Here is a 19,498-nt window from a genome sequence, read left to right as displayed (position 1 = left end):
TTTCATGTGCCAAAGACCCCCCAAAAAAAGATGGAAAAAAAAAAAAAAAATAACAGAAAAGAAAAAAGCTAGAGATGGGAAGTGATATATCGCGGCAAGATCATAAAAACTTAGGAAAAGAAACAGTGTATGCAGTGGAAAAACAGACAAACGGTCAAAATGAGAGATAAGATGGTTAATCAAGGAATGTTTCAGTAGTAGGACGCATTGGCATTGCCAAAGTGGCCCTGCTGCGGATTGTATTGGTTCGCCTGATAAGGCAGAGGGCCTGCTTGTGGAGGCTGGGGGGCGAACTGGCTCGCATACCAAGACTGACGTCGAGGTTCCTCCGGTCGGTAGGTTTGGTTCAAAGCGTCCCATGTGTGGCTTGCTCCTGGCATGTTGTAGAAGCTGCCAGGCCCGGCCTGGACACCGTACGAATGGGGAGGGGTCGCTGCCAACTGCTGTTGGGGTTGCGGTGGTTGCTGTTGCCAGTGATGTTGGCGTTGAGCAATAGCATGCTGCACCATCTGGTTGGACATGCCCTCTTTCATCAACCTCCTCTCCTGCTCCCGAGCATCAATTGCCCCAACCAAGCCCATCGGATTCACAGGCGGTGGTGTCTTTTGTTTATCGCCAGATAGATTGAAGAACGAGGACCCGGTCATGCGGGCTACATGCTCCTGTTCGCGGGCCGAAAGATGCGATGAGACATCATTGTAGTTCATCATGTTGTTGGCGCCGCGAGACCTGGGCCGAGGGACGGCATCTTGATTAAGACCCAATTGTGATTTTGGCCTCGAATAAGTAGTCCAATCACCAGAAACGGGCCGAGGGCCTGGTGTTATTGTTGCACTAGAGGGCGTACGAGCGTGCGCATGGACCGGAGGACTGGGAGCCGCTCGTTGCTGCACGTATTGCTCAGGCGTGAGACCACCACCGGGGGTTACCGGACGTGGAGCTGCCATCCCTGGCTGCCACAATACACTCCGCCGATAGTCGTCTCGGTTTGGTGATCTGGAATGATTGCGGTCCGCCTCGTGTACAGGTAGTGAGTACCGCTGCTTTTCCGTGACACCGGGCTCACCTCTATCAAACTTCTTCAGCGTGTCTGACGTACTCGGGCGTCCAGTAGTCGGCAGGTAGTTCAAAGTTGGCCCAAAGTCAATTGTGGGGATGTCTGGATTAGGCTTTGGTTTGTCCTCCATAGCATAACGCGCATCTCCGATAACAACGTCCTTTGGCTGAGGCTCCGTTCCCACGGTTTTCTTCACTCCCATCCTAGGCCTCGGTACCGACTTAACAGAGTTCTTGCTATATAGTGATCCTTTGGTGCTGGCGTAGTCAGGAGATGTCGTGGACTCATCATCACCGTAGACACTTTCTTCCTCTGGCTGTATTGGCCTTCTGGGTGCAGAAAAAGTGGGGCGGCTGACGATGCCAACCATGTCCAATGCATCTTCATCGACGGTATGGCGGAGATCATCGAAACTAGGCTCACCAACGGAACTTTGCGGGCTGACTACCTGGGTCTGCGTTGGTGTTCGGCTGATAGGCTTCCGTTTGACGGCCTTTTCGGTATCAACTCGGATGCTCTGGGTGCTAAATCTGTTCACCTTGGGAGATGGCTTGGGGGATTCCTGCGGGGATGGTTTATAGGACGTCGGGGCACCGCTGACGCCGAAGTTATGCTCGGGTACGGGCGGAGCCTGTTCCGTCGCTTCAGGTTGGTGGGTAGCCAGGCTACCGGAAGCTGGGGCAAAACGACGAGCATCAGTATTTGCCTGTGACGAGGTTGGCGATACAGGACTGTTATTAGCGTAGTTGCAGCTGTTTTGACTTCCTGACGTTGGAGGTCTGTCCGCTAAGTTCATACCGCCGGATGCAGCGACGAGTTGTGCGAGAGTAGCATCAGACATGCGTACGTTGGCTCTCCGTGCGTCTGATGATGGCCGTGGTCTGGCAGGAGGCGCGTCTCTAGGGTCGTGAGTCAGGGTCGGGGGTGGCGCAAGATCAGTATGGGATACTGGAGATGTGAGCTGTTGAGCAAACGGTACTTGTGCCGGCTCCTCTTCAGCTTCATCAATCCGATTGTCCTCGGAGCTAGTTCGGCCATGGGAGCTCCCGGCAATGGGGCTTTGAGTCAAATCATGTGTGGAAGACGCTGCAGAGTTCTCCACCATCGCGGGCCTTCGAGGGGGCTGGGGGCCAAATCTCGTTGTGTCGGACACGCTTCGCGAGTGTGGCGATGGTGTAAACGGCTCCTCTTTAGGAACCTGCTGGACCACAGCATCCACCGACTGGTTGAACGCAGGAACGTAACCCGGCAAGCCTCCCTTACGACTTGACGCCGCTGCGGGGACGTTACTGTATCTAGTCGGGAGACTAGCACGGAAGCGAGGCTTGTGTGTGGTGATGCTGCTTGTCCTGCTGCTGACATTTGCCATTCGACGTGCGGTTGCATCCTTGAGCTGCCTTCTCCACTCCGCCTCACTCCAGTTCTGAGAACCAGGAGTCCGCATGAGATTCGCGATATCCATCAGATCAACGTAGTCATACCGTTCCTGGTCCGGAAAAGCGAACATAATACTCTTAACGTGGTTTACTGCGGCGATAAGACGGTTCGGGCGTCCGTAGAGGTTGAAGGTATCAAAGGTTGGTATCAAGAATTGGAGCATCATCTCGAACCCACTCACAGCGGGATGGACTTCCGGCATTACAAAAACAAACCCTTCCATTTTAGCCTCCGATTGCGAGTGTAAGATGAAGTTCCCCTCGATTTTGATCAGAGTCGACTGATCGATCAAAGCCTTCGATTGGGGGTAGATGGCGTATGCACAATATGCATCGGTAATTGTCGCCAAAGGTTTCACCTTCTTCGTCTTCTTCGTCTCATAGAACTTGATGCTTCCTATTACCAGCCTTGGCGCACGGTCATACGCTGATTTCTTCTTCATAGTCTTCCTTGCCCTTTGCAGCTCTTTCTCATCTGGTGGCGTGATCACAAACCAGCAACGCCTCCAGGGGGTTCCAGCCCCGAATCTCACACGGGCCCAATCTTCATGCTTGAATCGGGTGGGCTCCAAAATCATTCGGATATTGTTCAATTCTCTGCCCTTTGCGGCAATGATAGAACCGGTGTATGCTTCGTAGAGACAAGTGTGTTCATATATGGCGAGGCGAATTGCGGAGGCCCATTGGATCAAGGAGTCATAGGAGTCGAAATGAAGAAGATAACGGTTTTGACCGGCAGACGAGACGCTCAAGACGTTTTGGAGAGATTGTGCTCCAGCCTGGTTTTGTGTGGGAAGCGTTTCAATCTGTTACTGTTGTCAGAGCGGAAATATCAAGAGGAAGGGTTCTACCAAATCGTACCGATTTGACTGACGCATCAGCGAGGTTAACGAATGTTGGAGACACGTCTGCTGGATCGGCTGCTGCGTCCAGCGCAGCGGCATCCCATAAGGATAAGACTGTTCCGACAAGTTGAGCATAACACTCCACCCATTGTCGCTCAGCACATGGACGACCATCTATGCAGGGGAAAGAAAAAGGGTTAATCGGTCTGCGGGAGCCTTCGGTACAGGATATGAGAACCTACTCGTATCCAAATCATTCAGCTTCAGAAAATATCCCTCGAAGTACAGTTTGTTCGCATGGCTGTTCATATACGAAAAGATGCGCTGCAGTTCGGCAGGAGTGTCCTCCGCTAATTGCATAAGCGGAGGTTTGGTTGTAAAGAGCGTCGAGCCCGGCCGCGACATGCGCCGTTCGGCTTTTGACGGAGAGCCATCGTGCGGAGAAGGTGTATCTGGAGAAGGTGTATCGAACCTTGATGGAGGAGCATTGTACGACGATGAAGTCGGTCGTCCACCCCCATCCGGGCTTGTTTTCCGGGACTGTCCTCCAAAGGCTGATAGAAACGAGAGCACTACAAACGCAAGGGATATCAGCGACATTCTCTAAAGTGGAGTTAATCCCACCAGATCGACAAAACTTACCGCGAGAGCGAACCATGATTGCAATGGTAGATTATCAGACGATAAGAAGACCAGCTTCTGCGTATGTTCCTTCCTTAAACCTTCAATTAAGAAGAGAGAAAACGAGCGAGCGTCGGCGAGACGAAGAACGGGAGGGGCGGGGAAATCGACTGATGGTGTTTGGGCTCCGGGATCTCCGCGCGGAGGCAGCAACAGAGTGTCAGGACGCAATACCCGCCAACAACGACCTTCAGGCTTGCACAACCAGTTCCATGAAGCGACGGCGAAGAGACGGTGTGTGGAGGAGGAGCGAATGATACAGAGAGAAAGTTAGGCTGGGCAGTCAGCCAAGTTGAATTGGCTCTTGGGTGGATGGCGCAAGATCGAAGTAGTCGTCAGCGCCTGACCAGATCCGAGTCAGTCGGACACTAACAAGATAGTCCGGGAGCTTGGGAAAGGTCGATGTGGCGGGGAGGGAGGGAGGCGAGAGCCAGACAGGATGGGGAAGAAAGAGGAAGGGAAAAGAACGGAGACCAGGAAAGACGAACAGTGACACAATAAGCAAGCAAGATGAAAAGAACACGAGGTTGGACTGTGAGACAGCGAAACGGGCTCCGGGCGGAGGTCGAGATGATGCGCCGTGGGTCCAAGATGTGCAGTGCAGGTGGATTGGCACAACGAGTGTCACCGTTCTTTTTGCTAGAGTCTCAGCCACAGCCTGGAGCTGAACAGTGAGCAGCCAACAGTGAGCAGCCAGCAGACTCAGAGTGACCGTTGGGCGACCAGTGGGCGATCAGGAGATGGTTCCAGCACAATGCCTTCAATAATAAAATCTGGATACGGGGGCAAGGATCCCCTGGTGGCCACCGGATAAAAATAAAACATTCAATTCTTTCTGGGGAGTGCGTCATCATGTGGCTCAACCAGACATCGCCTATACCTGTCCAAGACCAGACTACCAGCCCGCTCCTTGGGGCATGGTTCCAGATCGTCGATGCAGCTGCAACTGATCCCAGATGGGCGGCGTCTGCAGGTGATTAATGTTTTTAGTGGTTGTGTTCTACCGGACTGTCTTCATCGCACACCAGCGTTCTTGACTTTTTGCAGTTCTACGAAATTCCCTCCGCCAAATATAGTAACACAAGCCCTGCATGTCTTACTCGATTGCTCCTCGCCTGCCCTACCAGCTTCCCCCTTTCTATCATTTCCCATTTTCCCTTGGCCTCCCCCAAAGAGCGGCGACCGAGACAATCTGGCCAATATGAACCGTGCCAAGGTCCCCTAACCCCTCACCGGGGGCTGCCCATTCAATGGAGACTTCATGGTGGAAGACCGCGCCAACCCGACTGGCCACTCGGACGAATTATTGTCACTGGCCGCGAATAGTTTTTTTTTCTGGAATTTGTCTGCCTAGGATTTGCTGCACCGCTCTTGAGTCCTGGGTTAGGAGTCCTGACCGTCGATAATAAACTATTTGTCTCCTTTTAAGGATCCGACTCCAGTAACGGCCCGACGGGTGAAGCCCGAAGCCCCTGAGTAACAGACTGCGAACCTGAAGCATTTCTGCGTTTCGAAGGCAGCATTTCAGTAGAACCAGTTTCGTTCCCTTGATATGCGCTAAAAAGGAGTCTTAAACCCTTGATGCTCCGAGAGCTTGAGTATGGTGTACAGAACCAACTCTGCACAAAACAAGGACTGGGATGTAAGGCTGAGCCACCTGACGCGTCCCGTATCCCAGGAGCGATCTTTTCCAGAAGAACATCGCACCAGCGACAAGCGACAATGATGGCTTGAACGGTAAACGGCCCGACTCGGCCAGCCAGCTGGGATCGACATCTTTAGGAATTGTGGCTGTTCCATTGCTTGAGAGGGTCAAGCTGTGCGCTCCGCTTGCTAGCTTGGTGGAACCACAGTTAAGCACGTTAAAGTAAACTACATTTCGCACCGGAAGTACAGAGTAGACCCAGTCACCTTGGTATCGAGACAAATGCGGCTGCGCCCCGCCATTTTACTTGCTGCATGAAATACTGAGGCTGAGGTATTGTGGGAGTGGACTCCCATATATTTCCGCACTACTAAGGCAGCAAGGCTCCAAATCCCGGTTGTGTACTGCTCATCCAACGACGAGAACATCGCTTGTTCTTGTCTTCTTGAGACTCCATTTCTATACACTGTACATTCTGTCGATATCCAATAATGAAGATTTCACCACTGCCCCGGATGGCGTTGCGGTACAATGGCGTAACCAATCTTCCTGGTATATCAACTGCAAGCTCCCAAATGAACGATTACTCTACAATTATCCATGTAAAGAGATCAGGTATTGATATAGTATCTGATATAGGATAACCCGATTAGCGGGGTTCCAAGGATGTTGACATGCTGCTCACATATATCTGGTGAACTGAGTATAGTCAGACATCAGAGAGTGTTATTGATTCTCTGCCCCTTGGCTCCTGACTGGAATTCGCAGATGATATTATGGCTATTACCTGCTCATGGAACAGAGAGGAGTGGAGTGTTCATAATCTCCGCTCTATATGCATCGGCGCACCCAGGTTGTATTGTTTGTCTGTGTTGCTGGCGGCGACCTGAGAGGCTTTTCACAGGTCAGAGTCATCCAGCATTCACGCCCAAATGCACTAATTTCCTCAGCTATCCCACTGATTCTGGAAATGTTTCTTCTTCTCGTATAGCTTCATTTGTTTTTCTTGCTTCAGCCACCCGCTCCCATCCAATCCTTCTGCTGTAACCGTCATTCCACTGGTGACTGGGCTTTGTATCCAAGGCTTTTGGCACGAGGCATTCATTAGATTCCTGCAGAACCGGTCCTTGCTGCTGTTGTGTTTTCCTTCTAAGCCGTTCATTTAGTGTTGTACCGTATTTCCTTCAGTTTCAAGCCAAGAATTGCTCGCTAGCATTCACGGTAATCTCTCGGGACTGGCTCGTCACGATGAGCATGTCTGATCCCTCAAGCTCTGGAGATGAGTTCTCCGATGATGGCGTCCCTGGAGCCATCGACATCCCTTCCGATTATGAGGACGGTTCATATGCCTTGGCTGACAAAAAGGCCCTTCAGATCATGGAGGTCGAAAACCAGAAAATCGATGAATTGATGGCCAAATTCACCAAGGGCTTCGACCCCGGTGCCTTTGGAGGCGTGATTATGGCGTACATACCCAAGCTGACTGAGGGACTTTTCCCCGGATCTTATGCACACCTCCTGATTCTTCTTTTCGAGTCTTTTGACGTGATTCAGCACATTCAGCTAGGCCTTGAAGCCTCAATGGGAAACCACCACCAGGTCTCTCCCACCCACCAGCCAAGTGATACCAACATCACCGATGAAAAGTTCTTTGCCGCGGAGATTACGATGCTGAGAAAGCTATTGGATCCAATTCGTGAAGGAACCAGGAACTCAATCTTCTGGGTGGGCACGAGACGTGCGAATACCTCCAAGATCAGCGAGCAGCTCGAAGCGGCCATCAGAGTGATAGAAACATTCAAGGATGACCTCTGTGCAGCGCTAAAACCAGACCATGAGAGTAGTAAGTTAGTGCGAGCTATTCACCTTATCCTTGTGCTGACCTTATAAGAAACCATTTACAGTTCTCTTCCGGTGTCAGTCGAACGTACTGCAATGTACAGTATGAAGCAGCTTCGTCTAGACACATGCAGAGCCACCCTGCAATGGGACAACTTCAACGGCTCCGAGCTCGAGCTTACCTCATTCTTTTGCTTCTATAAAGAGCATATCATGAAGACTGAGCCCGACAAGGCGAGAGAATCCGGATGGCTGCCTCCTTATTCCCCTGGTACCCCTGGTCTGTCGGCTGAAGAAGCAAGCGAAGGTGACTTAGCAAGCTGGGCATCTCACGGGGTTCAGAACGAACTAATTGATTACTTGCTTAAAATCGCATTGTGGCTCAGCCTGGCAAGAGGACTACCAGCTGTTCATTTGTTCTGTGACGTCGCTAGACTCTTTGTCATGGACGAGCCGTCCAAGCCCACCACTAACGAGTATCGTCTATTCTTATTCCATCTCATTCGCATTCGGGCTGCCACCGGGGGTGCTCTGCTGTCACCGTCTCCTGTTGTTCCAGATAATAAGAACTTTCCCACTCGCAATATCGACTACTTCCAGGACATCTGGAGAACGAGCCACCAACTTTCTCAGGGTCTATTCGACACCACCACTTTGCTCGCTAAGCATAACGTCCCCAACTTCAAGCTTTCGAAACCCCCTGCTGGTCGCCGTTCCGGCCATGGAGATATGCAAGTAACCACCCAGGCAGCCACCCAAGCAGCCACCCAAGCCGCTGTTGGCGAACCCTTGGCCGATATCCCGTCTACGCCAGATGAAGAACGTGCCGAAGAACAGTGAGTCGCCTATACCCTATTTCCTCATTCGTCTACTATGTGATGACGAAGCTGATATTGTTGCTTTTTGTTACTGCAGATCCCCCGTTGACTGTGGCCTCGTGCTCTCCCCCCCTGAACTGTCCCCGGTGTTTCGAAACAGAACTGTTTGATCGTCGATGGACCCGCACCTCGACTGTCGATATGAATCTACGACACGGGCAATATACAGCCAATCTACATATCAGGCTTTTGATCATTCAATAACGTGGCCTTCGCTACCATTTAACGACCAAAACATACAAAAAAAGGAAAAAAAGAAAGAAAAATCAGACAAAGATAGAAAAGACTTTGGGAGGTTCCTAACGGATATTCACCACCAGATAGACACTGGACTTCAGCGTTGGTTGGTTGGTATGAGATCTCTTTTCTTTCTTTCTCTTGCGTTTACGTTAGTATTTCCCTCTCCACTCCTCTCTTTTCATCATCCGATTGCCCTTCTCGCTTCCCCAGGATACCTTCCGCAAAGCAGCAGCTAGCGCATACTGTATCTCGTTAGAAGCGTAGCAAGCGCGGATTGATCAAACAGAGCATCGGATCGAAGGCTGGATCACACTGCATTTACTCGGCTATTCGCTTTCGGGACCATATATGTCTTACCATGAAAAGGAACCATAAAAAAAGCAATAGTTTTAAAGTTTGTCCCATAGCCTAGCCTAACTACCGGAGTTTCTCTCCAAATCAGCAGTGTCCATCCACTACTCTGTCAAAGTCCTCGCTCTGTTGTTCTTAATTCCTGTGGCTTCCCTATTTTTCATGTTAACGCGTTCATGGCCTGGATCCTTCCGCCGAGACTTTAGGGTTACACCGGTGCAACAAACAGCTGATCATGCTATCCAGATTAGGACTGTTCCTGGCGACACTCTTCACTTGTTTCAGCTGCTGCCTGCTAGGGTGACGCTGGGAGGTAGCTTGCTGCACAACAACCCCCAGTCATTCTGGTACCTAGGTATCCACCGTGGTCACTCGTTCTCTGTCTCAGACAAGCTGGGGCCTGAGTCATTGAAGACATTCAATCCAATCAGGGCGTTGATACTCGACCTTACTCTGCAGCTCCGAATGACATGGATCATCTTCTTGGATCTCTTGTTGCTGATTCATTGCGGGAAATGGTGGTGGCTGGTGATAGGTGAGATTGTTTCTGCCCCTGTCCTAGTAGGCTGACCAGGAACAGACCTTCGGGCCGCGGCCGTCTTCGATAACATAACTACTGAGTGCGTTGGATTGATCAAAATATCATGGATACCCCTACTGAAAGTGAGCGTGGCTCAATGCACTTTCTAAATAGTCTTGTCAGTCGTCACCTACAAACATACTATTAAAATGCACTACAGAAAACAATGGTGATATCCATCTGAAGTTAATTCCTCTGTTGAATGTATGAAAATGATTTTTATAAACCGCTAGATACTCCGTGCTAGATATGTGAGTGAAATAATACCAAAAGATCCCGAAACATAAATAGAACGAGACGCTCGCTCTGTCGCTAACTATGAATTAATCATACCAAAATCCAGAAACGGATCAATCATCGTCATGTCATCAGGATTAATGTTGTTGGGTATCTTGGAATCAGACTCGGATATAGTCGTAGTCGCAGTCGCAGAATCATGCATCATAATATCGGAATCAAAGAACCCCTGTTGAGGAGGAAACGTTGTCAACTCTGAGCCACCATCCAGAGCAAACGGTTCTGTGCTGAGGTCAGGGAGCTGGTCGTGGGCGGCGGCAGGCTCTGCTGGAGCGTAATTATACGGGTCACACGAGGGATCCTCATTGTCAAATTCCAGACCGTAGATCCCAAAGACGTCGCCCGGAACAGGCTCGGATCCATCCCCGAGTAACGCGCGTTGGAGGAAGAGATCTCGAACGTCGTCTTCTGTGTAGTTGTGCTTACTGCCCATGTGAACCCATAGATCGTAATTGCGGTGGAAGCGATGTGGGCACGTGTCGATGAAGCAAGCAATTTGGCGACCTGTTTGGTCGGCGTAGCCCTCACCAGTGAGGGTAGCTAGAGTAGAGGAGTTGTTGTTGGTGGAGGAATCATGTCGTTTTCTCGTGAGGCCGAGTTTTTGACGCCGTTCGGCTTTGGAGTTCTGGAAGCCTAGATGGGCGGTGCGGATGTGTTCCTCTAGGGCTAGTTTGCTGCCGTAGCGCTTTCCGCAGCCATCGCTGGGGCTCCAACCGGTGACGCGCTTCGATGAGGAGAGGTCTGTTTGGCCGCAGACAAACCGCTTCTCGCCTTCGTGGACAGTGCGAATGTGCACGGTTAGGTTGCCCTTTTTCGTGAAACTGCGTTCACAGCCTGGTACTGTGCAGGCGAATACTCGGCGGTCTTCGAGGCTGACGTTGCCGTGGGCCACTTCGAGATGACGCCGGAGTTCTCGTGCCGTGGAGCAGGTCACCGAGCAGTTGGGACATTGTGGGGGGTGTGCGGTGCGAATATGAGCTTGCAGAAGAGAGTATGTGGGGAAAGTTGTAGGAGGAAACATGGATGACTGATCTCCTCCCTCGTTTGCACGCTGAGAACACTCTGCGCAATCGAATCGCTTCTCTGTGTGGACTCTGCTTTCATGTGCACGGAGATGGCCCGCCGATTCGAACGCCATAGAGCATTTCTCTCCTGTTTGTGGGTCGCTATGCGAGCATTGGAATGGCTTCTGTTTCAAATGCACGGACAGGACATGTTTCTGGAGCGTCGAGTGCTTGCGAAAAGTCTCGTCGCAGGGTGGATACTCGGTGCAACGGTACTTGTCTCGACCATCATGAGCAGCTATATGTCGTCGAAGCCGAGAACCAGTCACAAAACTCTTTCCACACCCCGGGCGATCACAAACATAATCTCGAACTCCGGTATGAGCGCTTTTAACGTGGTGGTTCAAGTGCGAGACTCGTAGGAAGGTCTTGTCGCAGCCGTCATAGGTGCAACTGAATAATCTCTCATTGTTGTGCGAGCGCAGATGTTCCTGAAGCCGGGCGGGTCGATTGAAAGCCTTGGTGCAACCTTCGAACGGGCAACGGTGCGTTTTCAGCTCCGATGGGTATCTCACGGAAGTTGAAGCTGTCGAAAAGGGCGTGGCTGGCGTCTCATGGAGACTGTCATTAGAGATGCTAGCAGCGTCATCGTGCGAGGAGTAGTCTAAATCAGAATGCACTTCCTCATAGATTGGATCTGATGGCAGGACGAGATAAATTAGCTTGAAATCTGCCTTCAATATGCTCTATACTAACGTACCGGACTCGTCAATGCCCGCTTGTCTGTGCAGTCGTTTAGGGCTGGGATAGTCCCCGGACGACGACCTCTTTCGTCCCATGCTCAATTGAGCACAACAATAAGCCGTGCTATAAGATTTGCGGCATGTAAAAAGCGACAAAGAGGAGCTATTTGATAAATCAAAAATGCAACAACGGCAGATAAATTTCTCGAGAGGTCAAAATTTTGCCAAAAAGCGGAAAAGGCGGTGAGATAGCTATACCCGAAATAGGCTAGTGGCATCAGGAACTTTTCCGCCGCCTTTTGTGAAGTTGCGATTTACTTGAATGAAATCTTTGAAAGAAAGAACACCTGCTGCCACGCCTGTTCTTCACTTCTTGCCTTCCTGTTGTGCGCCAGTTCTTCGAGCTCAATCAAACTCGACTTACCACAATGTCCGACTACGGCGAGAACGAAGCTGAAGAAACGTAAGAACACCATGTGTTTTAGCTTTTGAATAGGGACCCGGGGGCTCAAAGAAGGATTGATGACGGAACCCATTTTGTCGCCCGCTGCTGCATTGCCTGAGAATAATATGGTATGCTAACATGCTCTGTACGACAGCTATGACTACGAGCCCGGTCAGGACTATGATGATATTGAGCCCGAAGACTTCCTCAACCCTGAGGACGCCGAGGGCGGCGAGAATGGCGCGGAGGGTTACGACGACGGGTCCTATGCACCCGCTGTGAACGGCGATCGTGTTGTGGTCTCAGGTGACCCGAATGCAGGGTATTCGGGGAAAGTGGTCGAACAGGCGCGGGCGAAAAAGATTCCCAACGAGGAGCGCACGACAACTCCATACATGACCAAATATGAGAGGGCCCGTGTTCTGGGTACAAGAGCTTTGCAAATAAGGTTCGTTTGACCTATATACTCGAACAAAGGCCAGGAGAGTCTAAGAGTCGATGTCCCTGACTGACATGTTATCAGTCTCAATGCGCCAGTGCTTGTAGACCTCGAGGGAGAGACGGATCCGCTGCAGATTGCCATCAAAGAGTTGGCCCAGAAGAAGATCCCTCTTATTGTGAGGAGGTATTTGCCGGATGGAACGTAAGTGATACCCTGCTCGCATCGCTCCTTCCGTGGTTGGGTCGGTTCAGTTCATATATTGACTCATTCGATAAAGGTATGAGGATTGGACATGCGAAGAACTACTATAATATATTGATGAGCTTGTATCTGAAAATGGGCTTCGCTTCTTGTTATTGTCTTTCTGGTTGAACTTTCCCAATTTCCGCATAGCGTTTGGAGTTCAGGAGTAGGACACGGGCGACGGCCAATCGGTCGAGTCCTGCAAAGGGAAAATAAACAAAAACACTCAAATCTTGTTAGTAAATATTCAGAAGAAAAAAATTCAAAAGAGGAAAGTTTGTATTGAGATTTCGGATTGTATATCTATATCGTGTACGGAGTAAGCTCCTGGTGTATACCAGACTCATCTCGACATGGGGCCGATATCATCTGGGGGCACTAGCTGGCATAGCGCCCCAGTCATAACTATCCCATAACAGGTTGACTGAAAAGACTGGTGGTACAGCTGCTAGCGTCTGCGATATCTTGCACAGCTCGCACTTCTTTCAAGGTTGCTGCCAACCATCGGAAGCCATGATGATCTATAACTCACAAACCGCATTTTCTTCGAGACATGTGATGGGTGCGGCCATATTCACACTCGAATCAGACTTCAAATTGCGCAGATCTTGATTGATAACCAGTCAAGCATTTTGGTTCCTTGCGTGTCCGTCTGATCTATAACGCCCGTCACGTGGCGCGTCGGAGTCTCGGAGATAAAAAGTTCGGGATCGATCATCGAATGCCGACTGCTTGCTGTCCAGCGCCGACTCACACAGTCACACTACTGAAGTTCCGGCTGCGGGGATACATGAACTATCTGGGAATGTTTTCATGCCATGATTATCTTGCGAAAGAGGGCGGGGAAGCTCGTCAATGAATTATCAAATACATTGGTCAAGTACGTACTTCTCCATGGCGTATTCGTATTACTAACCACTACTTTCTCCCCCGCTGGATAAATCGGCACGGCATTTGCAGCTAGGTTTTCCACTAATCCATCATCTTTGGCTCAGATTCCTTATGCAGGTCAAAGAACACATTATTCATCTTCGGCAACGCGAGTGGGCGTCACATTGGCACTTAATGGATAAAGTTTCTTTCAGTTCTCGGCTTTGTGTCTCCTGAAAAGTGCCGACAAGCGTCAGCCAGCTAAAATGTTGACATGCTGATGGCCCAGATATGACTTGAATCATATGAAGTTTTAAACTGGAGTTCCGGGAGAGGGTTTCAACTCCGAGCGCACAGAGCGGCCCTTGGTCCATATGTCCGATGGAACAGGGCGCGGTCGAATCCGACTTGGAAGTCAAGGCGAATCAGACCTTCGAGGGACCTTCGGTTCAGCCCATGGATTCGTAGTGGATCTTTCCCCCGGCGGCAGACTCCTATACTACTCGAGCTTAGCCTGGGAGTGGGCCCCGTCTGCTAAATAATTAAGTAAATTTACAAGGATCGCCTCGAATCATGAAAGAGTCTTCTGGATCTATAAATTTCGTCGCCCCTCCACTTTGGCTCTCCTCGTTTTATCGAGTTTTGAGTGACTCCTATCACCGCTCACTGAGGTTCTCCGACGGTGATTTCAAGCGCACTCACCACAAGATACCTACCGCTGGACTCTTCACACTTTATTCGCCGTGTCGCATACTATATCTTCCAGTGTGGAAATGGGTACAGATGTTGGCGCACAAGAGAAGACAGTAAACGCTTTGGAAGGTGGTCAAGATGGCGAAACTCCTACTCCTACTCCAGCACCGGCTCGACCAGCTGAGGAGAAGCCAGAGCCGACATTTGATACTGGTTTAACAGCCTGGCTGCAAGTTGTGGGATCCTTTTTCCTCTTCTTCAACTCATGGTGCGTCTCGAGTCACGCAACATCCAACTCCAATAAAATACCCGACACTAACCGTTGTATAGGGGTGTGGTGAACACATGGGGTGTGTATCAGACATATTATGAGCAGAATATCCTATCCGATGTGCCGTCGTCAACCGTAGCGTGGATTGGTTCGCTGCAGTCCTTCCTTCTTATGCTGGTCGGTGTCATCACAGGTCCTCTTTTTGATGCTGGGTATTTCCGTGCGCTTCTCGGGTTCGGTACCATCGTGTTACCATTCGGCCTAATGATGGTTAGTATTTCGTCACAGTACTGGCATTTTATCTTGGCCCAGGGAATCTGTATCGGTTTAGCCGCCGGTTGTATGTTCGTCCCAGCAGTTGCGATCCTACCTCAATACTTCAAGGCGAAGAGAGGGCTTGCGAACGGTATTGCAGCCTCTGGAAGCAGCATCGGGGGAGTTATATACCCGATCATGTTCAACCAATTGCAGAAGAAGGTTGGCTTTCACTGGGCGACCCGCGCAATAGGCTTTCTCGCCTTTGGGACGTGCCTCATCTCATTCTCTATCATGCGCATGCGTTTCTACCCAACGGAGAAGCGTAAGCTGCTCCAGCTCGGCGCCTTCAAAGAACCCCTTTTCGTGCTCTTCTCCATCGGCATGTTCATGGGATTCCTAGGCTTCTACAACTTCCTCTTCTACGTCCAATCCTATGCCATCGATACCGGTATAGTGGACGGCAATCTAGGTTTCTACCTTCTTTCGATGCTCAACGCAGGATCCACCTTTGGGCGAATCATGCCTAACTTCATTGCAGACCACACAGGCCCACTAAACATGCTCACCCCCGCCGCTTGCATCACTGCCATTCTCTCGTTTGTCTGGATTGGCGTCCACACCGTCCCTGGGATTATCGTCTTGTCCGTCCTGTACGGAATCTTCTCCGGCGGTTTCGTCTCACTGCCACCCGTGGTGATGGCTTCGTTAACCAAGGACATGCGAGAGCTCGGAACCCGCATGGGCATGGTTTTTGCGATTACATCCATCGCATTATTGATCGGGACTCCGATTGGAGGTGCAATTTTGAACCATTCAAATAGCTATTTGGGCGTCCAACTATTTACGGGATGCGCCTTGAGTGTGGCCGTTGCTATATTTGCAGGAGTCAGGTTTTCTCGCACAGGTCTGAAGCTTGTCGTTCGAGCATGAGGTGAATCCGGTCGCGGCCATGGGATTATATCTCGTTGGAGTGTTTCCGCTTGCATGCAACATTAATTTTCCAACATTTATTCGGCAATTCCATAAGCCCATTTTTTCGACATGGCGTATTGTATCACGAAACGTGGTCTTATTTTAAAAGAGCAACGCAGATCTAGGGTTGGTGTTAAAAGTGCATTATAGAGCGAGCCATATATAGGCATTATAGATTAAAAAGGCATCGGACATAGCACCTATTAATTAGCAAATATCCTATACATTTTGCCATGTCTCTTCAAATAAACGTTTAAAACAGTACATTTGGATATCAACTGCCAGATAAAACAACTGGTAAACAGGGAAGACGCAAATCCCAAACACCAGAATGCTAAATCACTTCGAACCGAAGCTAAGAAACATGCTCCGGACTAACAGGGAAATTTTCCCCATTCTCTCGAATATGCTCCAATTTCTTATCCCGGCTACAAGGCTTCCGCATATCGTACGCATCCTCTCCCGATTCTGACATCCCCGTCGGATCATCGCTGTAGTAATTGACGACACGCCGGAATACGGAGTACCTAGTCGCAAAAGAAATGATATCAGTATAACATACCCCAGATGAAATGAAATGCCAGAAACATACCCCATTCCCTTATACATATCCACTGCAACTTTATTCCCTGCGCGCACGTATAGATCCACAAACCAAGCATTGTTGATATCCGATCCCTGTTCTAGGCGTTCCGTGAGACGGCGCGCATGGCCAAGACGTCGCCATGCAGGTGCAACTGTCAAAACAGTGATATGGCCGTGCCACGGCGTGTAATGTTCTGAATGTTTCATGGAGGGGTGTTGTTCTTCGAGCTTGCCCATTACTGCAAAGTGGGTTTGGTGTTAGCAGTTGCTTGAAGAAGACCTAGTCCCGGTTTTGAAATGGTAAAGGTTCACACACTGTATCCGGCGATTCCCTCCCTGCGATCCTGCACGCTACTGAAGAGGGACGGCCATCGCATCAAATAGTTCAGGTAGAAGCCCAGGTCGTAGTTTTCGGTTAGGGGATCGAGATTCGTCAGGTTAAGAGAGAAGAGGTCCGTTGGGGACATCCGGCGAATTGACGACATGATTCCGGGTTGTCGAGACAGCAATTGAGTCGTGGTGGTTGCTCGATAACGTTTGATAAAGTTGAAGCGGGGGAAAAGTGTCGAAATGAGGGACTTACTCGATTGGGGTTTCGGCGGTCACGGGAAATCCACGCCCGCTGATCAAATCAACTTCTCCCATAACTCTTTTACGCACTCTCTGGATCTGAAGCTGTTGGCAGACTGCTGTATGCTGGTAAGTGTTGTTAATTTACTGTGCACTTTGTGTGTTTGACCCCTGACTTTGTCTGTGCGTTTCAGAGATTCCGTGGCTGCCCCCCGTTTGCACGCTCCAGCGAACCCCTGTCATCGTCTGTTTACGACCTTTGAGACTCGATTGAAAATCCCCCCAAACAGTTACCGGACAAGCAATACGGACAAATACAGGCCAAGCGCTTAGAAATAATTCTTTGACAACGCCAGATAAAGAGCTTAGTTCTGGGTCGTCGGGAGGGCTTATAACCTACCTCACCACCTCCAGCATGCCGTCCAACCCACCTTCACCCTTAAGGTTATCTCACCGCCACAGTCGCAGTCGGTCATCAAACATGGACACAGATCCTATGTCGCCTGATGGTTATGCGCCAAATGGTTACTCTTCAAACTCTCCCAGGTCGCCGCTCAGCCCACGCTTATCCGGCCCACCTTCCCCTGTTACCCCCCGTCAACAATACGCGCAAAGCGTCAACGGATCCGCCAGAATGTCCGGAGACTTTGGAGCAACCACGGAAGCAAGTGGTGGCCTGGGAAACCTTGCGGATGAGCTGGCCGATGCTTGGGAAGAGGAAGAGAGTGGCTATGGATACGCCTCCGGGCAAGAGGCTGCACCATCTGATTCACAACCGTTGGAACCCATAAGAACGAGAACACCTTCGCCCAGCTATTCTTCTGGTCGTGATTCATTGCAACCTCCCAGGCCAAAAGTACGAAACGGGAACAATCGACACCGTAGATACGAATCGCAATATGATGGCTCAGACTATGGAAACGACTCGGATCTCGAGGAAGTGGCGGATATGTCGCCTGCGCTGGAGAGCCAGATTGCGGAGATTGAAAGCCTTGCTCGACGGGGGCTAGAAAATAATGGAAGTGAAAATGACCATGTCATTGACCGTGCGGTTACAGCGCTTCAAGATCTGGGAGCACAGAGTGGGATTGAAAATAATGCTATGAGGTATGCCCTGGTTTTTCTTTATGGCATGCATGTGTCCCACTTTGAAGAATTCCTGCTGATAATCTATCTAGGCTCATTACCGCACACTCTTCGATCACATCGTACCTTACTCACCAAACTCGTACCGTCCAGAACCTCACTCACCCTCTTCTTTTCGCTCCATTCCCGCTCCTCTCTGAAGAGACCATCGAAGCTCTTATCCCTCTAATCGATGAGGGTCTCCTACCCAACCTCCCGTACCCTTTCCCAGAACAACAACATCACAACTCGCCATCAAATACCCCACAGTCCTCCACCGCCAATCCACTCACTTCCCTCCAGACCCTAATCTCACAAACCTCCGACATAACGCTCTCCCTCCGCGGCCTGAGCGATACGCTCTATGAATCCCGCCAGCTCACATCAACTGCCTCTCGGCGGCTCCGTTCTGCCCGGGAACTCGTCGCAGACCTTCGCCGCGAGGAAGAAGGTCGTGAGGAAGGGACCCGGTGGATCGAAAAAGGTGACTGGGATCGCCGATTGAAGGAGCGCGAAGCTGGCCGCGAATGCGGAGATGTTGTCAGTGGCTTCGAGGCAGTCTGCGGAGAGTGGAGGGAGAAGCTCTTCGGTGCTGCAGCCAGCACAGAGGCTGTTGCGGCTTAGGCGGAAGTTTCTCTCATTACATTTTCCCTATAGAGTTCCCTATCTGACGAGATCACACAAGTACCCCAAAGATTTCTTTTTTTATTTGTCCATCAATTCAACACGAAGAATATCCCCCAATTTGCATCCAATCGAACCATATTTTGCTCATTTATGGCTGGCTTTCTTTTTCTCCTTTTCTACCTGTATATAGATTTCTTTTGCATCTGGTTGACCTTACGAGTCTATCTGCCTATCTATCTATCTCCCTATGCATGACGTGGCTGTCATGTCGTTCTTTGACCCACGGTCTATCTATTTCCTTACATATCTCTAGATTGTCTTTCCTTACACGTTTCTTTTCCAAGTATCATATGCTCGCTGGCCGGGCTAACCGGAGACTCCCATGCTACACACTCATGTCTCTTTCCTTTCGGTCAAGGAGCGAGGGCTTGTATTTCTCATGTCCCTAAAAAGCCTTTTCGGTCCATTTTCGTAGATGTCACTTGGCTCTGTGTTGGTTATGGGCGGTGCGTATAGCCGAGAAGCAATCCTCAAGGTGCGTTTTAACTGGGTTATTGACGAATCAAATGATATTTATATGGAAACACGACTCAAAACTACATGACACTGTTCTGGAAAATACGTAGATAGGGAGCGACATGTAACATACAACATGTACAGATAAATAGATTGAACTTCGTTAAGTGAAACAGGACTCGCAAGTCATGGCATTATTCATCCAACTATACCTACCTGACAGACATGAAAGAGATGATGAAAGATGAGAAAAGAGAAACAGAAACGTCCTTTATGAGAAGAAAG

The 19,498-nt window shown here is 50.1% G+C and overlaps 8 protein-coding genes across 8 annotated transcripts; 5 read left to right on the top strand and 3 right to left on the bottom strand.

Moving 5' to 3' along the window:
• Window positions 1-191: 191 nt before the first annotated feature.
• Window positions 192-3,996, bottom strand: ASPVEDRAFT_84661 (PH domain protein; the record flags this gene model as incomplete). Its single annotated transcript, XM_040817578.1, has 4 exons — window positions 192-3,299; window positions 3,355-3,512; window positions 3,581-3,910; window positions 3,981-3,996. The coding sequence occupies 4 exons, from the start codon at window positions 3,994-3,996 to the stop codon at window positions 192-194; spliced, it is 3,612 nt and encodes a 1,203-aa protein (XP_040668971.1).
• A 2,916-nt stretch (window positions 3,997-6,912) lies between these two features.
• On the top strand, window positions 6,913-8,491 carry ASPVEDRAFT_29730 (uncharacterized protein; the record flags this gene model as incomplete). The annotated part of the gene is made up of 3 exons (XM_040810265.1): window positions 6,913-7,507; window positions 7,586-8,339; window positions 8,419-8,491. 3 exons carry the CDS (start codon window positions 6,913-6,915, stop codon window positions 8,489-8,491), a joined length of 1,422 nt encoding a protein of 473 aa, XP_040668970.1.
• Window positions 8,492-9,092: 601 nt separating this feature from the next.
• On the top strand, window positions 9,093-9,765 carry ASPVEDRAFT_718369 (uncharacterized protein). The gene is made up of 2 exons (XM_040816137.1): window positions 9,093-9,507; window positions 9,553-9,765. Exons 1-2 carry the CDS (start codon window positions 9,135-9,137, stop codon window positions 9,660-9,662), a joined length of 483 nt encoding a protein of 160 aa, XP_040668969.1. The 5' UTR covers window positions 9,093-9,134; the 3' UTR covers window positions 9,663-9,765.
• Window positions 9,689-11,781, bottom strand: ASPVEDRAFT_63011 (uncharacterized protein). The gene is made up of 2 exons (XM_040815651.1): window positions 11,614-11,781; window positions 9,689-11,550 (listed from the first exon to the last, which is right to left on the bottom strand). The coding sequence occupies exons 1-2, from the start codon at window positions 11,690-11,692 to the stop codon at window positions 9,869-9,871; spliced, it is 1,761 nt and encodes a 586-aa protein (XP_040668968.1). The 5' UTR covers window positions 11,693-11,781; the 3' UTR covers window positions 9,689-9,868.
• Window positions 11,782-11,908: 127 nt separating this feature from the next.
• Window positions 11,909-13,014, top strand: ASPVEDRAFT_42709 (DNA-directed RNA polymerase core subunit RPO26). Its single transcript, XM_040812647.1, has 4 exons — window positions 11,909-12,059; window positions 12,196-12,489; window positions 12,565-12,684; window positions 12,761-13,014. Exons 1-4 carry the CDS (start codon window positions 12,025-12,027, stop codon window positions 12,792-12,794), a joined length of 483 nt encoding a protein of 160 aa, XP_040668967.1. The 5' UTR covers window positions 11,909-12,024; the 3' UTR covers window positions 12,795-13,014.
• Window positions 13,015-14,369: 1,355 nt separating this feature from the next.
• Window positions 14,370-15,748, top strand: ASPVEDRAFT_133930 (MCT family MFS transporter; the record flags this gene model as incomplete). Its single annotated transcript, XM_040807075.1, has 2 exons — window positions 14,370-14,557; window positions 14,620-15,748. 2 exons carry the CDS (start codon window positions 14,370-14,372, stop codon window positions 15,746-15,748), a joined length of 1,317 nt encoding a protein of 438 aa, XP_040668966.1.
• Window positions 15,749-15,765: 17 nt separating this feature from the next.
• ASPVEDRAFT_42708 (peptide alpha-N-acetyltransferase complex B subunit NAT3) lies at window positions 15,766-17,183 on the bottom strand. Its single transcript, XM_040812646.1, has 4 exons — window positions 17,156-17,183; window positions 16,692-17,099; window positions 16,383-16,614; window positions 15,766-16,317 (listed from the first exon to the last, which is right to left on the bottom strand). Exons 2-4 carry the CDS (start codon window positions 16,858-16,860, stop codon window positions 16,146-16,148), a joined length of 573 nt encoding a protein of 190 aa, XP_040668965.1. The 5' UTR covers window positions 16,861-17,099; window positions 17,156-17,183; the 3' UTR covers window positions 15,766-16,145.
• A 2-nt stretch (window positions 17,184-17,185) lies between these two features.
• ASPVEDRAFT_72930 (uncharacterized protein) lies at window positions 17,186-18,694 on the top strand (the record flags this gene model as incomplete). Its single annotated transcript, XM_040816180.1, has 2 exons — window positions 17,186-18,052; window positions 18,124-18,694. Exons 1-2 carry the CDS (start codon window positions 17,361-17,363, stop codon window positions 18,692-18,694), a joined length of 1,263 nt encoding a protein of 420 aa, XP_040668964.1. The 5' UTR covers window positions 17,186-17,360.
• Window positions 18,695-19,498: the final 804 nt, after the last annotated feature.

Source organism: Aspergillus versicolor (genome assembly GCF_001890125.1).
Source record: "Aspergillus versicolor CBS 583.65 unplaced genomic scaffold ASPVEscaffold_6, whole genome shotgun sequence".
Classification (NCBI taxonomy): Eukaryota; Fungi; Ascomycota; class Eurotiomycetes; order Eurotiales; family Aspergillaceae; genus Aspergillus; species Aspergillus versicolor.
This window is presented reverse-complemented; position numbering and strand designations above follow the sequence as displayed.

Bases quoted from the DNA above. Each gene is read 5' to 3' on its own strand.
- ASPVEDRAFT_42709 (XM_040812647.1), top strand. From the start codon at position 12,025: ATGTCCGACTACGGCGAGAACGAAGCTGAAGAAAC. The intron at 12,060-12,195 runs GTAAGAACACCA...TCTGTACGACAG, and splicing joins GAGAACGAAGCTGAAGAAAC to CTATGACTACGAGCCCGGTC. The intron at 12,685-12,760 runs GTAAGTGATACC...CATTCGATAAAG, and splicing joins AGGTATTTGCCGGATGGAAC to GTATGAGGATTGGACATGCG.
- ASPVEDRAFT_42708 (XM_040812646.1), bottom strand. From the start codon at position 16,860: ATGTCGTCAATTCGCCGGATGTCCCCAACGGACCTCTTCTCTCTTAAC. The intron at 16,615-16,691 runs GTGTGTGAACCT...CCCACTTTGCAG, and splicing joins GGAGGGAATCGCCGGATACA to TAATGGGCAAGCTCGAAGAA. The intron at 16,318-16,382 runs GTATGTTTCTGG...TTTTGCGACTAG, and splicing joins GATATGTATAAGGGAATGGG to GTACTCCGTATTCCGGCGTG.
- ASPVEDRAFT_63011 (XM_040815651.1), bottom strand. From the start codon at position 11,692: ATGGGACGAAAGAGGTCGTCGTCCGGGGACTATCCCAGCCCTAAACGA. The intron at 11,551-11,613 runs GTACGTTAGTAT...TCCTGCCATCAG, and splicing joins AGCGGGCATTGACGAGTCCG to ATCCAATCTATGAGGAAGTG.
- ASPVEDRAFT_718369 (XM_040816137.1), top strand. From the start codon at position 9,135: ATGTTAACGCGTTCATGGCCTGGATCCTTCCGCCGAGACTTTAGGGTT. The intron at 9,508-9,552 runs GTGAGATTGTTT...GACCAGGAACAG, and splicing joins ATGGTGGTGGCTGGTGATAG to ACCTTCGGGCCGCGGCCGTC.